Below are 14,949 nucleotides of genomic sequence, written 5' to 3'. Positions count from 1 at the left end.
AACTCACATCCACCATAATACAACACAGCTGAGCCCTATTTATAGAACGCTCCGCCGTGGGGCCGTCCCGGCTCCGCAGGCAGGGGCTGAGCCCACCCGGGGGGACGAGCCCCCCCCGGCCACAAGCGGGCTCGGAGGGGTGAGGGCGCCTGGCCAGGGCAGGATCAGGCCCGCGGGGAGCAGTTTGCGGTCGTTCTCTTGCGTGTTAGGCAGTAGGCAATATTGAGACTTCCACTTGGTAATGAACAGCAGTTAACATAACCCAGGAGACTAGAGCACCATAAGACAAGTCTATATTCAAAACAACGTCATGCTGACATCACACAATTGCACCATTTACACTTTTATTTACTCCAAATAATAGTTCAACGTTTAGTAACTTCAGCGTTCTCTACAGAGGTGTAAAATTCCTTCTCCGGCTTTGGTCATTTACAACGTTGCAGACATTTGGTAGTTCTGTTCTTTCCTATTTAATAATAAAAAAGAAAAGTCCCTTTTGCAGTGTCAGGATTCCTGTATCTGACTGATGGAGCGTACCTGCAAATCACAGGCGTGAGCAGACTTCAAAATGCCACCGAGGCCTCTTCGAGATTTAATGAATCAGAAAATGTTCTCTTTATTTACCAGGATCAAAACAAACAAACAGAAAAAAGGGTCAAAAAACCCCAAACCGCAAAACCAACTGACAACTCAAACTCTCACTGGTATACTTAAGAAATTTGATGATGAAATGGAAAGGGGGCGTCCAAAGTACTGTTTGGTTAGCTCTGGCTGAAAACAATTCTGAATGTGCATGCGTTTTCCCAGTGACTCCTAAGATATAGAAATTCCTCTGATATTACAAAATACAAAAATATTTTCTCCAAACTCTCATTTACATTGCATTTACAACAATCATGGAAATAACTTAGGCTCCCACACTATCCAAGAGACAAAATGACCTACCAACATGGCTAATGGAAAACAAAAACACGGTGGCAAGCAAAAGCTACCGGCAAACTGATGCTGAGAGTCAACAGTGGTAACCAAAACGTACGGACAAACAGAACTCAAAAGGGTGGCAGTATTTGGGAGAAAGAGGAAAAACTACTGGGTAAGTATTACAGGCTAAAGTGAACTTTTCTGTGTTTTTTTTTTTTTCTCCAAAGTAAGATGTGCAAAATATATTCACTGTGCCCAGGATTATGACTATTTATAGAAGCCAGTCTACAACCTTCTTACAAATCCCTACTCCTCAGGTCTTTTTCGTTACAATAAAAGCGCTTACATGATCTAAAACAGTGCAAGTTTGTGAGTTAATTTACATTCTCCCAAGGTGCCTGGCAAGGATGCCATTAGGATATGATACAGTTTTTGCTCTTCTGTCTTTTCCGGCTGTGCAACTGTCCCCTGCCGCCCAGCGTGGAAGACTTGGGCATGCTGTACGAGCCGTACTTGTGCAGGAGCTCCTCGCTGGTCACGTACCGGAGGCGGGCGGGTTGGGGAATCGGCTCCCCGAGGAAATAGCCCTCGTTGTCGGACTCCGAAGAGGAGGAGCAGGTCGAGCACCAGTCGTATTCGGCGAAGTAGGGCCCCCATCTCTCGCCCAGGTGGTTCTGCAAGGCGAGATCCGACACCGTCCGGGGACAGTGGCCGTAGACGTCCCTGCGGGGACCCTGCTCCACCGTCTCTCTGCAGCTCCTCTGGGGCATGAACTGGTCGTAGTCTTCCCTGGCTCGGAGCGAGGGTCTCTCCTTCAGCCGGCAGCACTGCTCGCTGGCCAGGTGCAGGGCGTTATCCGACCGGGAACGTCGAGACCGCCGGGGCCGGTGCGGGCGGTAATGCCGGTCATCATCCCGGAGGTTAGTTCGCCGGCGCGTACGCTCGCTCATGGGGGTATGCCTCGAGCCCTCCTGCGCCCCCAGCTTGCCCCCGGGCACGCCGCTACCGTAGTCGAAGCTCTGGTGCATCCTCCCGTGCGACGGCCGCTCTCGGTACCCGAGGGGGCTGGCGAGGTTGTGCAGGTTCGGCTCCATGTCCTGGTACTGCTGCACCGACAGCAGGCTGCGGACGGACTCGGCGCTTCGGAATTGCATGGAGCTGTTCAGGGTCCCCATGTTGCTCATCTTCTCCGAGACGTTCATGCCCGAGTCTTTGCTCAGGTCAGGCATGGAGAACCTGGAGAGATGCTCCTGGCGCTTGGCTCCACCGTCTGCAGAGAGGCCTTTGCAGGGAATCGGGAAAGGAAGGAAAAAAAGAGAGTTAAGGAGGAGAACTTTCTATCAGCAGAGATGCAGGGAGAAGGTTGGGTTTGGCCCGAGACTTTTGCTTTAAAAAATAACACGGTGGTTTAGATGCTGTCCTGAAGAGCCCTTCAAGAGGACGATTTTTTTTTTTCTTTTTAAAAGAGCAGGCAGTTCCTCCTTTGGGGAAATCACACCAATTTAAGGTGTTTTGAGTTGGACTCCAAGCTGCTTTTCACGACTTCCTTCCCCATATGTCTACGCTGTCTGCGACTTGATAGGAATAACTAGTGATGCCAGTGAGAAATTATGCGTCAGAGGTAACCTGAGGCCTCCTGCACGTTGAGATAACTAGGGTGCCATGATCTGGCACCCACACCTTGTGCAACGACGACGTGTTCTGAAGGACTGCACAATGTCAGGGGCAGCTGAAAACGGGGCCACTGCCTAATTCGGGCTTGTCACCACGCCGCACCGCGCAGGTCCTCAGAATGACACCCGCGGGGGGACCGAAGGGGCAGCCTTGGCCACGGGCGTGCAGTCGGGTTTCCCAAGAGGCGAGGAAACACCCGAGCCCCAGAAGGTCTTCTGGAGCTCCCCGTAAGCAGCGGGACAGCAGGAGGGTCAGGCTGTCCCTGCAGCTATCCAGGGATATCTGCACATGGGCAGGAGTCAGGAACGTCAGGTCAAGCTTGATGGGCTGCCCTGCTCGGGAAGGTGGCCCACTGGGTCTCTCCCGTGGGCCAGCCAGCCCTGAGCTCCTGCAAGGTGCTTTCCTCCAGCCCAGAAAGCCTTCACCTGGCAGCAGAGAAGTGGGGTGTCTGCTCAGCACCTGCCCATCCACGAGAAACTCAACGCCCCCCACGTCACCCTAGTCCTTGGCCTGTTTTCTGGGCGTTTTCTATCTATTTTCTGACTGTCTCCACGTCGGCTTGACAACTGGCAGCAGTCAGCGCTTGCATTGCAAGCTCAGGACAACATGTTTCGCAAGCTCTTTCAAAGGAAATCCATTTCATCCCAAATCAAACGCAGAGTGTTTGCTTTGGCGCTCTTCTCCCCGTCCCTCTCCGACAACCTCCCCGTGCAGACCAAATGGAGAGCTGTGCACCATCAGCAGGATTTTCATCGTGACGCACAGCCCTTATGCAATCACCGAGAATTTACGACTTTGTAAATTAATTAAGAAAACCAACAACCCAGCCCACAATTCAAGAATAAACTTCTTTTCCCCTTAACAAAAGCTGCTTACATTTCATCGAGAGCTCAGCTCCTTCAGCATTAGCTGCTGCCTGCCAAACCTGAACAAGAACAAGGGCTGCTGTCACTAACCCCGCTCATGAGCTGCTTCGGGGTTTCTTTGCACTCAGCCTTAAAAAGATCAACAGCTCCTGCAAAGATGGGCAAGGTTTTCCAAATCCTCCCCTCGGTGGCACCAGGGAGAGCTTTAGCACTTGAACACAAGCCGCCGCTGGGTCTTGCATGATTTGGCTTTGCTCCCCGAGTCCCAACCGCCGCAGCCATTTGCTCCTTCGCTTTTCTGCTGTTAATGGGGATGTTTCTGGAGTTTATGATTACAGAGGAAGGTAAAGCGAAGGCGATCCCTGAACGCCGCAGGAAAAGGGAGAGGCTGGGTTAAAAAAAAAAGGAAAAGACACGTTTTGTTTCAAAAAGGACACGCTTCTCAAGCCAGCTTCGTGCCTTTTTTTTTTTCCTAAGCCATGCTGATCTCCAGCGAGCTAACCCAACCCTGCCCACTGCCCTTTGGAAACAGCCCTGCGTGGGCTCCCCGTCCCCGCCGAGGACCTGCCTGCCCGTGCTCCCTGCTCCCGTCACGGGACTGAGCGACTCCCAGCACGCACCAGCTCCTCGCTGGAGACGTGATCTTCTGCCTTTGATGGCAGCGATGCCGTTTGTCACATCAGGCACTGTTGCCCGTGACCCTCCTGTGCCACCGTGGAGGAGCCCAGCAGCCCCCCGGGAGGGAAAAGCGACTCGGTAACATGCGCGCAGACCTCCCGAAAAGCCACAATAACAGTGGGATGGCCCGCGGAGCTGATCCGAATGTGAATCACGGCTGCTGACAGCCAAATGTGGCCTTAATCAGATCTGTCAGACAATAGCTGACGCCAAAGAAAATGAGCCCTCGGTGACATTTATGCAACCCTTCATTAAGAGAACCGGCGCAGCTCCGCAATAAGAACGAGCAACAGCAGTGCTGTGCAGGCAGCTCCAAACGCCGCAGGATGCTTCTGCGGCATCAGCAGATTGATTTTGGCAGCATCGTTTGAAAGGGGCCGACCTCGTCCCGCCTCACAGGGGCACGGGGCGAGCCGGTGCTTCGCCCCCAGCGCACAGCCTGCCGCATCAGATGGTACCCGCGGGTCTCGGCTCCCTCGCCGCAGCCATCTCTCTCCTCTGGTCCTGCATCCAGCAAGAATAAAAACAAGCATCTGGGGAGAGGCTCCGGAGACATGGAAAGAGCAAAACAATATTTTCAAATTAAGCGAGACATATCTGCGTCCTCCACATCACCGGCAGGAGCATTGCATGCAGCCGTGGTGGCCGAGCGGGACGACCTGCGGTGAAACCTGTGTTTCTTTTTGCTGGCAGTAAAGCGAGCCGCAATAAGTGGGGGGCTCCGGCTCCAGGAAAGGCAGAGCCAGTACTTGACGGGTTTATTTTATGCAGGATGGGGGTCTCCAGCCCCTTGCACACACCTCCAGCAGACACCATGAGTGCTTTTGTCTTTTCCCCTTCAAAGTGCTGGTCAGCACAGGGGGCAGCAATTTCAGACGAGGAGCCCGTGATACACGTACGGCTCATGCCTGGAGTGCAAGGTTTAATCAGAGATTATTAGGTCTAGGGGATGTTTCTGGCTGTTCATCCAGACGGCCTGATTATAATTAAGCACACACATTTTAAGATCTTGAATCACTGGGAAAATGTTGATTGTAAGAGGAATCCAGCACAGAGCACGTACACCACCATCGCCAGTACACAGAGCTCAGGGCGCGACGGAGCCTGTGCTCGGGAGGCTGCAGCAAAGCCACCCCGAGACCCAGCAGCTTCATTTCTCCATACAACAGAGTGGGAAACGCTCCTTGCTGAGGGACAAATGCATCCTTTCAGGCAGATCTGGCAGACTCCATGTGCACAAGCCTTTTTTTGGGGAGCCACACTAGCAAGTGACCCAGCAAGCAGCGCGGCCAGGGGTCAGGGAAACTTTGATTTATCTGCTCGTGGTGGCAGCGAAGGGTTTCTTCTGCTCGCTCAGGAGCAAAGCTGTGCTTTTTCAGCATCACTGAAGGCACTGAGAGCTCTGCATGGCTCTTACGGTGCGCAGAGCAGGTACCAGGTCGAAGATGCAACTTCTAACCCACGTGAAACCCAAAGGTGGCTCCAAGCTTAACTTTACATCTACACCAACGCAAGGTGTGAAGCATCATGAGCAGGGGTTAGGCCCAGATTAGTCTTTCAAAGCTCCTTAAATGATCCTGTCCCTCTCTGTGGAGCCATAAAGCCTCAGCAAGGCGTAGTGGGAGCAAGCCAGGGGAGCTCCAGTCTGACCGCAGCGAGTTCAGAGTACAGCAATAACCATTTGTCTGAAAAATTTCATCTAGAAAATATAACCTAGGAATAAAGTTTGAAAGAGCAGGGGTTGTTTAGTCTAGAGAAGAGAAGGCTGAAGGGGATATAATAACAGCCTTCAAACACAGAAAAAAATGCTTGCGAAGAGGAGGGGAATACATTATTCCCCAGTTCTGCTGAACTCCTGCAAGGAAAATTTCAGCTTGAAGAAGAAGAAAACTCTTCCTGTGCAATCACAGCAGAAGATGGCCGGGGCAGCTCCCACAGCGGAGGGTTTCCCAGGCACCCAAAGGTGGCGGATGCCCAGGCACACACAGGGCGGCTCCGGGTCTCTGGTCCTGCACTGGGCTGGACAGGGGGAAGGTGGCACCGACCCTCCTCTCCTGCGGTCGTTTCAGAGCCACACCAGTGCATTGAGGCCCAATCTTCTTGAATTACCAGTATTTATTTACAGCCGCTGCAGCTCCTTCTTAATGAAGTGTTTCATCTGGGAACACAGCTAATAACCCGAGCGAGCCCTAATCTGGAAGAAAGAGCACACGAGGGGAGACCTCACCCCACAGCGGTGATTTTTTTTCTAACGAGGAAACCCGAGAATCTGTTTCCCGAGGCCGTCCAGGGCAGCAGGAGCCCTGCTCTGGCCCATGGCACGGGATGGTTGTTACCACATCACCGAGCCCTTTCCAAGGGTGCAAACCCGGGGGTGACGCACCGATGCCACCAGACTTTCCTTCTGCAAAATGATGCTCTGAGACACTGAGCACAGCCGTCGGCGGCTGCCCCAGAGGCTCTTGCGTTGGAAAAGGAGAGATGGCACCTGCTGCCGCCAGCGTGGTGCGCCGGCCGGTGGCCATCCCACGGCCAGATTGGAGCCAGCACCGCGGCGCACGTGGACACAGCAGGTTATTTTGCTGCCGTTCTCCGCTGCGTGGGGCTGCCAGGCTCAATATTTCACCCCGGAGCCATGGAAACGCACGCCTTTCGAATGAGCACAAGTGAAAGCTGCAGCTCGGCTGCGGGCGTTCGATATAAAACTTGAGCTGGCTACAGTGCTGGGAACACAAAGCAGGTTTCTGGTTAACATTATGGTTTGCTAAGAACATGCTGTACCATCCCCTCTGAAGTCCTTCCCCACCCCTATTAAGAACCATGTTTATCCCGCAAAACATTGCCAAGGGAAGTAACAACCGAGTAAGCAAAGCGACGGCACAAAGATATTCCTCGTGAGCATCACCTCTACAACCTTGCCACAACAAAGCACTCGGAGGCGCTTAAATCTCACTGTGTGCTTTGCTGAACCGGGGCTGCGAGTTGCATTAATTATGAATTATTAAACCGCTCGGCAAATGACAGCAGAGGGGCCACAGAGAGCATGTACGCTGGCTGTGAGGCTGGGAATGAAGCCTCCCGTGAGGGGAAGCAGCTCCCAGCCCCCATTAAATTAAACTCCCCACGAAGCTGGGCTAACACGGGGTGAGGTCTCGCCACAGCCAGCATCCCACTGCAGAGATAGCATCGTCTGCTTCACCCCGGCGGGGAATGCAGAATGCCGTGACTTAGGGTATTGCAAACAAACAGGGCTATAGTGATGTTTGCTTCTTGCCTTTACATTTATTATAGTGCACACATATACCTGTGCATCGCAGTCCTCACCACCTGATACCCACATAGGTGCCTGCCTACACCAAAACCCTGCACCCCGGCCAGAGAGCCAGTGTTTAAGTGCAGCTATAGAGGCACAGAAGGGGACGGTACAGCATCTCTCGTGTCCAGCCCCCCCGTGTCAGAGCCTTCTCTCTCCCATAGCACCAGGCAGGCACATCCTCACCATCCCTGAAACAGGGTTTATTTCAAGTTCAACCCCGAGAACTGAAAAAGAACTCAAGGAGAAACAGCGGGCCCAGGGCTTTGTTTATAGCTCAGCCTCATCTCACTTCTGAACGACCTCAGAGTGTGCAGAAATAAAGCAGAACCCTTATGTAAGTGGAAATCGTGGAAAGTAAACAATTCGGGGGAAAGCAGAGTGCTCGGCCAAGGGGGTCGCGGTCCCGACAGCCTCCCACGGTGTGCCACCGCGTGCCATCCCATGGGTGTCAGGGCATATTCCCCACCTGATCAGTCCCTCTGGCTTGCTGAAAGAAGTCCCTACACGGGTACTACCTGGGAAAAGGGCTGGATTTTAACCCAGAAGCACCCATGTAACCTCCCTTGTTGGCACCACCAGCTCCTATGCCCTCCCTAGACAGGGCAGGATCGCCAACAGGCTGGGATGAGGATGACGGGCTATTGCTTCCCCCGACTACATCTCCTTCCACAAGTCCATTTCGGCTCTCCCTCTGGTTTGGTCATTACCCCACGTGCTTCAGCACGGCCATGTGTGACACCGAAGGGGTGAAGGCATGCACGTGGCTGGCCCCTGCGTAAACAAGCCCAAACTCCCACTGTTGAGCAGCAAAAAGCGAGCGAGGGGGGTAAAGAAACGTTTCTGGCAGTTTTATAATGTTTTGGCATTGGCCCTTTGGGATGGAAAACCTCTATCTTCACATGTTGGGTTTTGAAATGACCCAGCTTGGGTTGGGGAATGTTATACCTGGGTCTCAAAATTGCAAGAAATTCCCCCAGGGATCCCATTTTCTGACTCGGAAGGGGTTTTACGCTGCCCGTGTCTGGGGGAAAGATGGTGGTAGGAGCGTGCTGGAGAGCCGGGAGCCTCCTTTTTCTTAGAAAAAGTCAGGAACAGCCAATGTGTCATTTTCTGGCTTGTGTAACTCAGCTGAAGCGCCCGGGGCAGCCCCTCTCTCCGGCCCAGGGGGGAGAGGAGAGGAGCACCTGCGGGATGCAGTGCCACCGGGGACATGGGGATGGTCCCTTGAGCCCTCACCCCAAGACCCTCACCGCCATCCCTGAAGGTGTTCAGGAGCTGCTCCCAAGCCACCGGTGCAGGAGAGGCTGGGCTATTGAATGCTTCTCCAGAAAATAGAACCCTGGCCCTGAGAAACGGGGCTTTTTCTTCCCCCACCCCCACTTTTCGGGTCCTCCTCAGGCAGAGGAAGAAGAGGGCACTGGAGACAGATGATGCTGTCAGGTCACTCTGCAACTCAGATGCATAGGGATCGGCGCTGACCCATGTGCATATTCGTATGTTTTTTCTCTCTGCTTTCTGGGTATATCACAGTTGTTGTTTAGTCCTGGAAAAACAAGCTATTTGGGGCCTTTGGACATCTCACAACACAGATGACAAGAGAAACGTGTGCCGTACATGTGAAATCACATTCCACCCTGTAATGGCACCAGTTTAACATCTTTTTTTTCCTGGATTTATGCCTGTGACAGATGAGGCTGTTACCCTCACCCAAACTCATCTTCTCAAGGAATACTTAAAATCTGTTTCTCCTTTTGCATACGACACTGTCACCGTTCAACACGACTTCTACCTCCAAAGCACTCCTGCTCTCTGCAAGCTGCACACAAAGAGCCTGTTCCCAGAGAATAACGTTTAGCCTGCAGGTACTTTCTTAAGTGGGCTATTTGACCAGCTGGCATTTTGTGGAAATGACTACTTGGAATCAGCAGAGATCAGCTCTTGATTTCTAATTCAGCTGCTAGGCACATACAGCGCCTGCAAAACCTTTTTGGAGGGCAACACAAGCATAAGTAGAGCAAGGCAGAGCACAAACACTGAGAGCAGGGCTATGATGGACCCAGTATCTTCTGGGAAGTGATTAACCTCTGGTAGGATCAGGCTCCTCCTCATGAGAAAAGCTCCCTGGACAAACTCCATCTTAGCATTGTCCTGATTGCTTAATGAGGGAGTTGTAGGATAAACATTGCTAAAGCATCCACTGTTTTGTATTGTTGCTAATGTCATTTAAAAAAAAAAGCAAAAGCAGCCAAAGGAAATAAAATACAAAAGATAACATAAAATCAGCAAAAATGAGCTTGCTCTTGGAAAATGTGCTGGGAAGCATTTTTTGCTCTTTGCCTCTCCAATCTAATGGCCACATTGGGCAGGAGGAGGACCCAGTCTCCAAGAAGCTGTAGCGGATCGGAGTCTGTCGTAGCCTTCAGCTGATGGCAGAAAAGGGATTTTTCAAACAGAAACGTGGAAGGAAAGGAGAGATGCCCTCCACCTGCAGGAAGCTCTGCCCTTTGCCAGTGGACGCGTTTAAATCACATCAGCATTTGTGGCAATTACACAAGCACAAACCAGAGGACAGCAGAGACACTCCCATCTAATTCAAACTCTGAAACAGAGCGCAAGGATGGTCACAGCTACCTCTGCAACTCAACGGTCTGCTGCTGCACTACTACCCACGGTGAGACAGCAGAGCACGATCCAGCACTTTAAGAGCAAGTGCCCAGGATGAACACAGCGTCACACCTCTTTACTAACCCACGAGGAACTGGCTTTAAAGCGATTAAGTAGAGCCTGGTTGGTAAGGTGAAAACCTGGGGTCTTGCAGGAGGCTTGGGGTCACATAGAACTTGGCCCACCCAATGGGTGACCCCTGGTCCGGCACTGAAATGTGTTACAAATATTATAGGGATGACATCTGTTCACAGGAGGCAGCCTTCTGACCAGAGGACAGGGACTACCGCTGCACACCCCGTGAGCTATCTGCTTTTACTGATGTCTCCAGCTAAGCAGTAGTTAAGTCGTAATAGAAACATCACAGCAAAATCTGCTGCCAGGGAGGGACCAGCTTTTAACATGTGCTCTGCAGGTCAGGGACTGTTTGCCCTTCAGCTCCCTATAAAAAAAAAAAAGAATGTTTTCAGCGATGCCGTAAAATGTGAGATGGATGCGGTGTTAATTATTTCACTTTATAAGGTGGAGCAAACTGTGCAGCATTAGTAGCTCAAAGGGACTTCGTATGTGGATGCCCGGGAGTTTCTTGCAAAGCAGAGCTGGGGCATGCGGGGTGGAGGGCATGGGGTGAGCCGGACCCACGGGTGCACGGGGGGAGCTCCGTGGGAGTGCTTGCTGGGCAGCTTGCTCCGCCGTGCTGGGGAGAGCAGGGATGGGAAAAGCCAGGCAGCAGGGCGCTGCGCCCTGACACCCCCCTCCCCCCAAAAAAACCCTGTTCTCCCACAGCTCTCAGCCAGGTCACCGAACCTCCCTGTCCTCAAAACGCTGCCAATTAAATGGGATGATAATTGTGTCCTCTATAATTGCACACATAGCCCTGGGGGAGCTGCCACAGTGGCCCCCAGCTTGAGCTGAGTCAGGTCCCAGAGCAAGGAAAATTATTAGAATCTTACACATTAATAAAAATGTTATCACCTTACTCTGCAGAGGAACTGCTTAAATTCACTGCAAGCCCCATCATGCTGAGCATCTGCTCCCAGAAAGCAGGAAAGAAGAAAAGTCATTAAGGCAGGAACTGCCAGTAAGGAAATTCATACTTTGGTTACGTATGGAGGATGGATGCCTTTGGAAGGTCTCCCTCCCAGCATTTTAAAAAAGGGTTTCTAAAATGAAAGACAGAATGATTTTTCACTCTAATACGAAGGCCTTGCCACGTTTCCTGTCTCTTGACCCGTATCCCCAATAACCTGTTACACTTCAACTCCAAAGCATGCAGCAACCACTCCAATACTCGGGGATTGCTCATCCAAACTTGGTGTTGCTCAAGACTCTTTGTACTGACGGGGTTTACACAACACAAGTTTTTAGGAACATGAGTGGCTTTGGAAACATGGAGCTTTGCCTAGGGAAACCTTGTTTCGGAGAGCAATTCCCAACTCCCTCGCCGTCTCACATCTATTTTTCCTCTGTGTGTATCTGAGGCTGTTTGAGCAAACCCCTCTCCAGCGCATTAGCTTCTCTCCTCCCCCCTGCTTTACCACTTGCCGCTTAGGGAGATCCTGGCTGAACACAGATCATCTCACATCTCAGCACGGGGCTGGCAACTTCCCTAAACAAACACACCGAAACCCAGGAGCGGGGCAAGGAGGCACAGGCGTAGCAAAACAAACCTGTCCGTCCAGGTAGGGCAGAGCAGAGAGCTCGGGTTCAGCGGTGCTCAGCTCTCCGGGGACCCGGCGATGCTCACTGGCACATCCCCACCAGTTGGTGCCAGCATCCCATGGGGGGGGTCTTTGGGATTGGGTACCAAACACCCTGCAGGCTGCTCACTGCCAGTGACAGCAAGACAGACGGACTCCATTTTGCAGGGGGCAGGCACGGGACTTGCCTGAATCCAAGCAACGCTTGGTTGGAACGGAGAAAAGCCAGGGGAGCGGCAAAGAAAAAGCAAGGCAGTATCTCTGGCGAGCAAACCAGGCTCAGTATTTTCTTTTCCGAGAAGTCTTCTGCCGAGGGACTCAAAAGCAAGCGATAGCCGTGCCAGACAAGCGCAGCCGTCCGATACCGCGAACTACAGCAGGCTGCAGAAGGACGGCGTGCAGGGGGGGCTGAGCCTCCCCAGCGCCGAGCTGCGGACCAGAGCCCCGCCGCAGACACGTCCGTGCACGCACACCCATCCCCGCGGCCGCAAAATGAAACCCAAACACGTCTGGGGTGAGAGGACTGAGAAATATTACCCTGGGACGTGCTCACGAGAAACGGGCTCAGCCTGATGGGACAAGCATCTCGCCTGGCTTTTCCCTGCAGTTTCTACCAGGGGACTGGGGAAGAGGAGAAAAAGAGCCGTGCGTAGAGGAGGAGGCATTTCTTTTAACCAGTCACGTGCCTGAGGACTGCGTAACATGCAAAAGGGGTTAACTGGGCCTACTGCAAAGCAGTTAAAAATATTTTTAGCCCGCAGGGGCAGCTGACAGCTGTCCTTCAAGTGCTGAAGGCTGGAATCTGCCTCTGCGTTAGCAGCTGGACTTGATTCTTCCCCCCTCTTCGCAAAAGGGAGGGTTAAAGAGCTTGAAAACATTTGCTTTGAGCTACACGGAAAGGCCAGCCACCTACAAAACCCTGCATTTTGGTAAACAAGCCAGCAGAGCGAGAGGGGGCTGCCAGGCACACCGGGGCCGGGCAGGCAAGCCCGTGGCACCGAGCGGTCGTCCCCAAGCCGCCGGTCACCCCTGTAACGGGGAGACAAGGGACCCCATCGCACGGAGGAGGTCCCGGGGTGGGCGCAGGGTGGGTGGCAGGAGCGGGGGGTGACGTTACCTGTTGCGTTGGAGAGCGCGAGGGACTCCATGGAGCCGCGGGGAGTCCGCTCGGTGGGCGTCAGGTCCTCCGTGAACTTGAGGGCGCTGATGGGGTGCCGGGTGCGGCACTGCGGCGTCGGCATCCCGCCTTCCTCCTCCTCTTCGTACTTGGGGACTTTGAGACTCCCTCTGGTCTCGGGGAAGCTCTGGTTGGACATGTCGCTGTAGCTCTCCTGCGAGCGAAGCCGCCCCGAGTAGTAGTCCTCTCGGCAGTCCTGGACGAAGCTGCCGCCGTGGCTCTTCATCGCCAGCGAGGAGCTCCTCTTCGGGTTGCTGAAATGTTTCGCCCATAAATCCGGCTGCGAGCCTGGGACCTGGCTGGGGTTGTAGGAGGTCCTTATGTTGCACTGGCTGAGAAGCTGCAAAGGGCTTTGGGACTGACTTTGCTCCATTTTGCTCCCGTAGTGATAGAGCTCGTCCCGGCTCCTCCACAAGTGCTCCCTGTTGAGGCTCGGCGTCTGGCTGGCCAGGCTCAGCAAATCCATCTGCAGGGACAGCGGGTCCACGTCGGTGGAGAGGCGGTTGGAGGTGACCTGCAGCTGGTTGCACGGGCTGCGCGCTCCCTCCTCGCCTTTCCCCTTGTTCTTGCCGATCTTGGCGCTGCGGCGGGACTCCTTGGCTCGCGCGCTCTGGAAAGCCGAGTCGGAGGAGTCGGAGCCGTTGGGGTCGTCGCCGACGCTGCAGGCCCTGGAGCAGAAGATCTGGCCCTGCTTGGGCAGGAACGGCCGCCCCAGCAGGGACTTCTTGCACTGCGCGCAGCAGAAGCAGGTCTCGGTGGCGTGCCAGTGCTGGCCGTCGTACGTCATCTGGCCCTGGTCGATACCTTGAGGGGGAAGATGGGGAGCGTCAGAGTTAGCCCGCGTACGTCGCTTCGCCCCGCACTTAGCATCCCCCCCGAGAAACGCGCACCCGGGCTCGCTCTCGAAAGCCCTTCAGCGGGGTTTCTCCGACATGTGAAGTTAAGCCCGTTTCTAATTCCTTGCAGGCTGCAGGCCTTTGCTTGGGAGTTACTCAACGTTGGGAAAGGCAGCAGAACTGCGCCTCGAGCTATTTCGTATTAAATGGGGATATTTCCGATCATAAAGCAAAGGAATGCAAGAAGTTCTCCATAAAGTCCTTGAAGTCAAAGCAATAATATGCTGCCTATTTAAAAAAAAACAAAAAGCCTCCGACTCAACCGTAATGAGGAATTTGTGCCGCCTTGGTTAAGTACGTAACAGAGCAGATGACATCCCTGTCCCTTGCTGCTACCGTGGCCCCATCCTAACTTTAGTTTGGATTCTGGGGCCCCTTCTCCAAAAGGGAGAGGAAAGAGCCGGCCCCAGGGATCTGAGTGCACACCCTTGCCTTGCACCCAGCCAAATTTCCCGAGTTGCCCCCACCAGCCCCCCTTGGCTTAAGCAAAGGAGTTGATGCCGCGAGTCTGTCCCCTGCCAGCGAAACCCCGTGGAGCACGAGCCCGCTGCACGCGCATCGCTCCTGGTCAGAGCCGTGAGAAAAGCTCCCGAGGTTTCAATTAGAACGTTTAATTCACTTGCTTAAGCTGCCGTTCGTGGCGAAAGCCCCCGTTACCTGAGAAACTGCCGTGCACGGCGGGGTGCTGCACCGCACGTGTGCACAGCGCGTGCTTGCACACCCGCCGCAGCTGCGTCGCTGGGGGGGCCGAATCCTGCCGGGTAATTTACAAATGAGCGGTACGCGAACGGTCCATTTTATTCCAAGCTAAATTTGGGGTCGTGTAATTGTTTTTGGTTTTTTTCTTCCCTTATAATGAGCGAAATGCTTTTATATAGACTGGAGCGCTACACTTGTGGACAAAAGAGAGACAAGACGGTGGGTGGGATTTTATCAGCTCCTTTTCCAATGCCCTGAAGCCATCTCGCAGAGGAAGGAGCAGTCTCCTTACTCTGTCCTCGGCTACCCAACCCAAGCCTTACAAGCCTTAAGCACACACCTCCGATTTATGCGGCTC

General features: G+C 53.5%; 1 protein-coding gene across 1 annotated transcript in view; it reads right to left on the bottom strand.

Annotated features, from left to right (window-relative positions):
• Positions 1 to 702: 702 nt before the first annotated feature.
• PRICKLE2 (prickle homolog 2 (Drosophila)) overlaps positions 703 to 14,949 on the bottom strand; it is a 31,830-nt gene continuing 17,583 nt past the window's right edge. The window contains exons 6-7 of the mRNA XM_010570903.1: positions 12,937 to 13,800; positions 703 to 2,203 (exon numbers count right to left, since the gene is read on the bottom strand). Of these exons, the coding sequence (XP_010569205.1) occupies positions 1,335 to 2,203; positions 12,937 to 13,800 (1,733 nt within the window). The 3' untranslated portion in view covers positions 703 to 1,334. The remainder of the gene's footprint in view (positions 2,204 to 12,936; positions 13,801 to 14,949) is intronic.

This window comes from Haliaeetus leucocephalus, unplaced genomic scaffold (assembly GCF_000737465.1).
Source record: "Haliaeetus leucocephalus isolate CR32 unplaced genomic scaffold, Haliaeetus_leucocephalus-4.0 Scaffold2, whole genome shotgun sequence".
Classification (NCBI taxonomy): Eukaryota; Metazoa; Chordata; class Aves; order Accipitriformes; family Accipitridae; genus Haliaeetus; species Haliaeetus leucocephalus.
Note: the sequence above shows the minus strand (reverse complement) of the source record. Positions and strands in the feature narration are given on the sequence as shown.